Raw genomic sequence first — 8,778 nt, forward strand, 5'->3', positions numbered from 1 at the left:
GTGTGGGGCAGAGCTGAGTTCTCTGCTTGGGATTTCCTGGTCTGACCTTTCCAAATTCTCCCAGTCCCAATGCTGGAGGCTGCGTGAGCCTCCAGCAGTCACTTACCTGCAATGCCATGGCCTACCTGGGATCAGGTACATCATTATTTTACATCATTATTTTTGTGGACCTATTTATAGATGGAGAAATGTTTCCCAAGTGTGTTTTCCTTGAGGAGCCAGAGGACAAGAGGAGGGCCAGGAGTAGGAAATGACCACAGACCATCCCAGATGGTGCTGGTGCTCCAGGGGGAAGCCAAACATCCCAAAATTCTCCTATTCCCAGGGCTCTGCCAAAGGATCTGCTGGAGAGAATGGAGGTTCTTCTTCAGTTTTCATCCAAACTTCCCAGGAATCTAAATAATCAGAAAAAAAATCCCACATTTCCAGACACCACTCAGTGCAAGAGTCTTCAGCTCCAGATCTGATGGCACAAGGGATGTTCCCAGCACGGGTGTCTTTAACTCTCCAGTGAACATTTTTAAAGCTGAGAAATTCCTTGATGCATTTGCTCTGCGTTTCAGAGGCAGGACAGGGGGGGAAATGGATTCCCCAGCTGTCCATGTATTGTCTCCAGTGTTCTGCTTTGAAACCTTGGGCACTTGAAGCCAGGGGATTGTGTGAAAATCTTGGCTTTTCATAGAACCATGGGAGGGTTTGAGTGGGAAGAGACCTTAAAGCTCATCCTGTCCCACCCCTGCCATGGGCAGGGACACCTCCCACTATCCCAGGCTGCTCCAAGCTCTGTCCAGCCTGGCCTTGGACACTTCCAGGGATGGGGCAGCCACAGCTTCTCTGGGAAATCCGTTCCAGGGCTTCACCACCCTCCCAGGGAGGAATTCCTTCCCAATATCCCATCTATGCCTGCCCTCTGCAGTGGGAAGCCATTCCCCCTTTTCCTGGCACTCCAGACCCTTGGAAATTGTCTCCTTTCATCTTTCCTGCAACTCCTTCAGGCACTGGTCACCCCAGAGTCTTCTCCAGGCTGGACAGTCCCAGTTCTCCTGGCCTTTCCTCACAGCAGTGCTGCTCCATCCCTCTGATCATTCTGGTTCCTCCTCTGGACTGGCTCCAGCAGCTCCACGTCCTCCCTGCACAGGGTCCCAGGGCTGGAGCAACTCTGCAGGTGGGGTCTTACCTGGGACAGGGGCACAACCCCCCCTCTGGGGGTCTCTGGGTCCTGTCCAGCTCTCACCCCCTGGTACCCCCAGGATGTTTTTAGGAGTTTCCAGATTCCTGCAATGATATCAAGAACTCATTAATTTATTTCTTGTGTTTTTCAGGTGATTCAGAGCCTGGTTGTGATTTCAGGCCCTCTGCCTGGGCACAGCTGAAGCTCCTCCAGCATGGGTAGGATGGCAGAGCTAAGGGGAGTGGGGAAATCACCTTTGCAGGGACATCTCCCTCCCCCATCCTTTCAATTTATTCCTTGGTGTGCTCCTTGTAAACCGAGGAAGGGCTGCACAGGGGCTTCCACAGGAAACACCTTTCCAGAGGTGCCCCCAGCTCTGTCAGAATCCCGAGGACACAACAAATGGCCCATAAGAAATCCAAGTGAGCAGAAGGGGGGCCTTGGGATGTCCCTGGTGCTGGCGGCTTTGCTGGAAAGGGCTGGACCTGAAAATCAGGACATCGGGGGTTCATCCACTGTTCCCACTGTGTGATTTGGTTTTCCAACCAGGCTTTCTCTGACACTCATTATCCCATGGGACAATTTAACGATTATTTCAATGCAAATGAACTCCTGAGGAGGCAGAGCAGCCTCAGAGCTGCCTCGAGATCCCCAGGAATTGCTGAGCAAAGAGCAGAGCAAGGCTGTCATTAAGCTTTGTCACCAGTCAGCACTTCAAGAGTGTTTAGGTGGCATCCGTGCTTACACAGTGCCAGGTCACCCCAGCAGCCACTGCAGGCTGGAGAAGGGACAGCAGCAGGGGATGTGAGGACAGCCCCAAAACTCAATGTCACAGCGTTTTAGCTCTGAAGCTGGGACTAAAGGAAGCCAAAGCCTCGTTGCTGCAGGGCAGGAGAAAGTGGAAACGCCACCAACCCCAGGCCAGCGGTGTCACCCATCAGCTTCAAAGAGACGGCAGCAGATGGAGGTCAGATAAGAGGGATCCTTGAAAGCCCCATCTGAAACACCTGCACAGGTGCATCCCAAAGCAGCAGCAAACCCTTCCCGTCAGCCCCTGAACTGAGGATCACGAGGGCAAAGTTTGCTGCTTCTGCTCTGTGATATTTCAGTTTTTCTTTATCAATACCTCATTGTAAAATCCTGGAGCTGAGCCAGCAAGAAACACCTTTTTTCTGGAAAAACTGAACCAAACTTTCTCCTCTGATGTCATCCTAACCAAGATCTTTGGGTCATCTAATCCCAGCCCACAACTTTAGGTCATGGGTTGGACTTGACGATCTCAGAGGTCTTTTCCAGCTCAATTGATTCTGTGTTTCTGATCCCAGTTCCAGCAGAATTGGTGTTTTCTGTTCAGGACATCCTGTCACTGCTATTATTCCTGCCTCTATTACTGGGCCAGTCCTAAGGTCCTTGGCTGAGGTATGGAGCCAGGTGAGGAGGAAATTCCAAACCCTGGCTCAGCAGCATTTGTAACCTGAATTTGGAGAAGCTTCTGCCTGGCCCCAAGGTGCAGCACGGAGCTGAACCCACCAGAAACAGTGAGGAAATGCAAATTAACAACAGCAAATTAACAACAGCCCGTGAGCTCTGACAAGGACCTGGGTGACAGCAGGGACTGACAGGGACTGGCACAGGGTGGCCTCAATGACACACATGACTCCCTGGGCAAGCCCAGGACGGCCCCAGGCGAGGATGAGGCAGCAGCTGCCTCCCTCCCACCCCCTCCCCACTTCGGGGTCCCTCTCCTGAGTGGCAGATTAGGGCAGGTTTTGGTTGTGTTGTTTGTCTTCCAGTGCCAGCGAGGAGGAGGATGGGGAAAAAGAGGAGGAGGAAGGAGGCAGCCAAACCTGCCCCTGATGCCAAAAGCCTCGTGTTGTCTCCTGCAGGGCGGGTGAGGCAAGGCGTGTGTGACCCCTCCACGTAGGTGTCCATCTGTCAGCGCCGGCCTGCCCCAGGCCTGCCAGCACCTTGCCCAATTCCATTAAACCTGACACATCAAAGCACCTTCAGTTCAGCCAAGCTCCTCAGGTGGCAAGGAGCCACGGAGAGGACAGGGAGCCTTCCAAATGCTAGGGCAGAGAAAAGGTTCCCAAACTGCCTCAGGAGAAGATGCTTCGTGTGGTGTGTTGGGAGAGAAATGTCTCATTTCTCTCCGGAAGCTTTCCCTGTCATTCCCAGCCCTATTTGATAAGATCCCCGAGTCAGCTGCAGGATTTTGCTTGTTATTATCCACACCTGGGAGGCTGGAAGAGCATGTTTTTTGGATTTTCAGCCAAAGCAAGGAGTGTGCTGAAGGAGCCGACAGTAAAATGCAGCTGCCACCAAGGGAGATCCAGGATAGAGACATTGAGGAAGGGCTGGAAGGATGGGAAAGGGAGCATTTTATCCAGCTGGAGCCACAGACAGGGCTGAAGGGAAGTGGCAAGTAATTACGGCAGCTGGAATCCAGCCAGGGTGTCTTGAAATACCAGCTTGCAAAACTTTCACCAAAACACGCCAACGGACCAGGTGTTTCGAGGATAACAGATCTGGGCTTTGACTCTGCAATCAGCCCTGGGATCAGCAGATCCAGGAGAAAACCATTATCAGGAATTAAGGCTGTAACAGATCCTCAGTCCCTCGAGGCCCTCCAGGTCTGTTTTTCTCAGGATTTTGGGTACAAAGGAAGAGAAAAGCTCATTTATTTCCAGTCCTGGACAAGAAGTCCCCTCTCCTTGCTCTGGATAGAAATCCTCCTGGTGTTTGACCCCACCCAGGCCTGACAGCCTCTTCAGAAGGCAGCAGTGAATCCAACTTTTGGATTTAGGGAGGATTTTAGCCATGTCCTGCTTGCAGAGCTTTTCTCCCTGCGTGCTGGAGTGTGGCTGCCCCTGCAGAGGGACCTGGCAGCCAGGGATAAACCCAGCCTGAGCATCATTTGGGAAAGGAAAAGGATCAACTGAACAAGGACAGCAGATCTGGCACCCAAACCTATCTAAAAAAACTCTCCTGGCACAAGGCTGCAAGGGCTATGAGAGAACCAAGAATTCTTTGTTAAGTGTCACCTGAGACCTTTTCCGCCCCAAAACCTCTGTCCCCAACAGCTCCACGTGCACAGCCCCGAGAGCCTCCCCCGCCACTCCCTGCCAGCCAAGCAGCTGCAGATGGATGGGTTTGGGATGGAGGGCAGTGCCCCGGGAACATGAAAGGAGATGTGTAAACGCAGCCTGTGTCCATACAGAGCCTGTGGCTTGGTGCTGGCATTCCCAGGAGCAAAATCATTGCAAGTTGAGCAAGAGCTGTAAAGGCAGAAAGAAAAGGGCACAGGTGGCAGGGCGAAGATGCCATTCCTGGCTGCAGGCTGGGAGCAGCCCCAGGCCTCGTTCCAATGCTCTGAAAGGAGCAGCAGAAAGGAAAGGAAGCAGAGGTTCCCAGCCAGGCTCTGCACCAGGATCCCTGTCCATCCCATTTCTCCATCCACACACCTCAAGGAAGCTCTGGCTCATCTACAGCTCCCCAGGTGGACAAAGCTTCCCCCAAACCCTCCCCTGCTCCCTGGAAAACTGCAAGCCACTTGTTTCCCGGAGCTGAGCTCTCTTGACAGCCTGGGAGAAGCTCCAGGTGTTTGATTTTCCTTTACATTTCAAGGTCCCATGGAACGCACCCAGAGCCCAGCCCTGGGAGAGCTCCTCCAGCCCAACCAGGGTTTTCCAACAGGAACAGCGTACGAGCACAGGGAAGGAAGGGAGGGAGCGAATATTAACTACACCTGTGCTAATGAAACACCCAGGACCTGGCGAGAGGCAGTAAAAGGGAAAAGCAGAGGAGGGAGCTCAGCCTCCTTATGCAACCTTGTTATTTAACGACCACAGAGACACCCTATAGGGGCTCTTTGTTTGCAGAGGGAAAGGAGAGAAACACCACCAATATCTGAGTCACTGGTTCACCAAGAGGCTCCAAAGACATTTTCAGATGGAAATTTTTTCAGGTTCACATGGTAATTTGGGAGGACTGGCTAATTCCCTGGCTCCACCCACCGCCCTGTAACACAGCTCCTGCTGCTCTTGCATATATAGATAGGTATGGCCCTACACCTGGCCGTACACACCAGAGCCTGGACACAGAGCAATCCTACACTTTCTTCCTCCCTGGCTGCCCTCCACCTGCTCCCACCATGAAGAGGGAAATACTAACCCTGGCCTTTGCTCGAGCCGTCTTTGTAGAGTTCCTCTCCACGCTCATCTTCGTCTTCATTGGGCTGGGCTCAGCACTGAAGTGGCCGTCGGCCCTGCCCAGCATCCTGCAGATCGCGCTGGCCTTCGGGCTGGCCATCGGCACCTTGGTGCAGGCCTTCGGCCACATCAGCGGCGCCCACATCAACCCAGCTGTGACCATCGCCTTCTTCGTGGGCAATCAGATCTCCCTGCTCCGCACGCTGCTCTACATCCTGGCCCAGCTGCTCGGGGCCATCGCCGGCGCTGGGATCCTCTACGGCGTCACCCCCGCCAACACCCGCGGCAACCTGGCCATCAACGCAGTGAGTCCCTGCCTGAGGGCACTCCCCTCTTCCCTTGCCTTTCCTCCAGCGACACAGGGAGGAGAATCCATCCGGAGGGATCCTCAGTGCTCTGTCCCGCATGCACGGCGGGCTGGGAATGGGATAGGAGTGGAGCCCAGCTCTGACATGACGGCTTTATTGTGCGGGTGATGAGTGGGATGTTTTTCCCTCCTTTAATGAGGGCTTCCTCTATCCTGAGGGCCCCGTGAGTCACCCACACCATTGAGATGTTCCTGAGTGCAGCCTCTCCACCTGGAGATTAGCACGGGATAGGAGCTGTGCCAAAAGCAGGGGGAGGGAGGGAGCAAAGCCCAGTCAGACCAGTACAGCCAGGGGGAGCAGGAGCCCACTGGAACCACTGAACTGGGGGAACTGGGAGCAGAGAGGGATGGGGAGAGTGGTGGAGAAGACCTGGAGAAGGAGCAAGGGGCAGGACAGTGTCGAGGGGCTGTGAGAAGCAGCGGAGAATGGTCCCAGGGGCGGAGGGGGGACAGCAGAACCCTCTGAGATAAGCAGGAATGAGGCACAGCCTGAAACCCTCGGGGCAGTGCTGGGAAAACACCTGGAATGACAGCGGTGGAGCTGCCGCTCCAACCACAGACAGGTCTGGACCCCTGGGAGCAGCACAGACATTGCAGACAGTTCAGTCACTGGGATGAGGAGCTCCAGTGCCTCTCATTCCACAGGGTCCACGTCCCAAACAAGCCAGATTTAGGTAAAAAATGAGCTGTGATGGGTTGGGTCACTTCATCGTTCCCATGCCCAGTGGGGTTGAGTCCCCCTGAGAGCCCCAGGATTTTGTGCAGAGTCACTGGGACACAACAGCCCGTCCCACCCCATGACCTTCATCCCAACCTTCACCCTCCATCCCATCCCAGCTGCTCCTCATCCTCCTGGGAGATGCTCCACAAAGTGCACGGCAGAAGTCAGGGTACAACAGCCTGCGAGGATCAAAGAAATGCAGGAAAAATGGGATTTGGTGGGAAAGCATGCAGTGTTGTGGAGACAGGGAAGTGGAGAGAGATGTGGAGAGCCCAGGGAAGGGACAGGCTCGGGGAAGAGACAGATTTTGGAGAATTGCAAAGAAAGAAAAATCATTTCTTTCCTTTCAAAGGAGCAGGGAGCTCAAGCAGGGGCTGGGCAGGGGCCCTGAAGGGTTTCCAATCCAACATCACCATCCCAAATCTACCAGCAAAGTACCCAGGAGCCCTCCCAGTGACACCAAGCCCTGGAGAGGGTTAATTATTGTCACTCTCATGGTTCCAGCTCAACAGCAACATAACTCCAGGCCAGGCCCTCGTGGTGGAGATCATCCTCACCTTCCAGCTGGCCGCCTGCATCTTTGCGTCCACGGACAACCGGCGCAGCGGCGTTGGCTCCCCCGCACTGTCCATTGGCCTCTCCGTCACCCTGGGCCACCTGGTGGGGGTGAGTCCAGGGTGAGGGTCCTGTGAGCACAGAACTTCCCAAAATGCCCCCGTGCAGTTGGTCCTGAGGGAGCTGCTCTGGAGGAGAAAACACAGGAGATCTTGGGGCTCTTTTGTGGTGAGGGGTCATCCCCAGCTCTCTGAAACAGAGACACCTCAGGGGCCACTTCAGTCCCTGTTCCCAAAGGGTGGCTCTGATCTGCTCCTTAACCCAGGGTTCTTTCCACACCTCCAGATTTACTTCACCGGCTGCTCCATGAACCCTGCGCGCTCCTTTGGGCCTGCGGTCGTCACCAGGAGGTTCAGCCCCGCGCACTGGGTAAGTCTTGGTGGCACTGGGGACAAGCACAGGTGGGGCCCATGTGAGGACAGGGCATGGACTGCCTTGGGAATGATAGGGGTGGGGGTTTCAGAGCCCACCCCAGGCAGGAAGGATTAAAAGGAGCTGGAGAATGAGGGAGGTTTTGCCCCTTGACGCATCAGGAACAGTTAATCCCCCGGTACAGAGTCAGCCAGGGGACAGAAATGAACCCATCCCAGGGTAGGTTGGGTGGGAATGACTAAAAGCTCATCTAGTCCCACCCAATGGCATGGGTAGGAACACCTTTCACTAGTCCAGGTTGTTCCAAGAGCCATCCAACCCAGCCTTGGACACTTCCAGGCCATGGTGCCCTCCCAGCACCATTGGTGCATCAACTGAGAGGAAGGAAGCCCATGGAGAAGCCCAGCTTGGTCGTTCCTCTCACCCAGAACTTCCTACAAGCTCAGCCCCAGACTTACAGAGCAGGTTTGGCCCTCAGCAAGCACAGCTGAGGGGGTTTCAGCCCAAGAAGTCCCTGGAACAGGTATTTTCTTCTCTCTGTGTGGCAGGATATGTGGAACAGGGATGGATGGTGGTGCCATGAGTCGAGGTGGAGCACCAGCCCCAGGAGCTGCTCTCACTGTGTCCCTGTTGCTTTCCAGGTGTTCTGGGTCGGGCCCATCCTTGGGGCTTGCTTGGCCTCCCTGCTCTACTTCTACATCCTGGTCCCCTACTGCATGAACATGTCTGACAGGGTGGCCATCATCAAGGGCACCTACGAGTCCGAGGAGGAGTGGGAAGAGCAGCGGGAGGAGAGGAAGAAGTCCATGGAGCTGACCCCGCCATAAGAGCAGCTGGAAAAGCCAAGCCAAGGGAGGGGAGGAAGCCCCACACGTGGGCTTATGTGTGCCCCAAAGCCAGGCAATGACCACACCCAGCTGCAGCTGCAGACTCTTAATCCAAAGCCTTCCCAACCAGGCCCCTGTGGGATGCAGGAAGGCTGAGGGCTCTGTGTGTGTGTAAAGAACCCCTGCATGAGCTCTAGAACCTCTCCAGATTCCCCGCAGCCGCAAAGCCCCTCAGCCAGGCCCCTGGCACCCTCGGCTCCATCCCTGCCCTCCCAGTGCAGCTCTGCACCACGGCAGGGCCCCAGACCCCGCACTGGGGCACCTGCAGGACCTCACCTGGCCCAGGTATGGGGGCCCCTGGGGGAAGGGGAAAAACCGCTTAGGGCAGGGGGTGCAGCTGCCCCCCAGCCCAGGGGCTGCTCATAGATGCTCTTTCACCTTTCCTGGTGCTGGGAGTCCTTTTTATTCCCAAAGAACGAGACTTCGGATTCTGT

At 55.2% G+C, this 8,778-nt stretch overlaps 1 protein-coding gene across 1 annotated transcript; it reads left to right on the forward strand.

The window, feature by feature from the left end:
• The first annotated feature begins 5,181 nt into the window (after positions 1-5,181).
• AQP5 (aquaporin 5) lies at positions 5,182-8,778 on the forward strand. The gene is made up of 4 exons (XM_058861210.1): positions 5,182-5,687; positions 6,975-7,136; positions 7,371-7,454; positions 8,099-8,778. The coding sequence occupies exons 1-4, from the start codon at positions 5,325-5,327 to the stop codon at positions 8,282-8,284; spliced, it is 795 nt and encodes a 264-aa protein (XP_058717193.1). The 5' UTR covers positions 5,182-5,324; the 3' UTR covers positions 8,285-8,778.

Source organism: Poecile atricapillus, chromosome 35, assembly GCF_030490865.1.
Source record: "Poecile atricapillus isolate bPoeAtr1 chromosome 35, bPoeAtr1.hap1, whole genome shotgun sequence".
In the NCBI taxonomy this organism is placed as follows: domain Eukaryota; kingdom Metazoa; phylum Chordata; class Aves; order Passeriformes; family Paridae; genus Poecile; species Poecile atricapillus.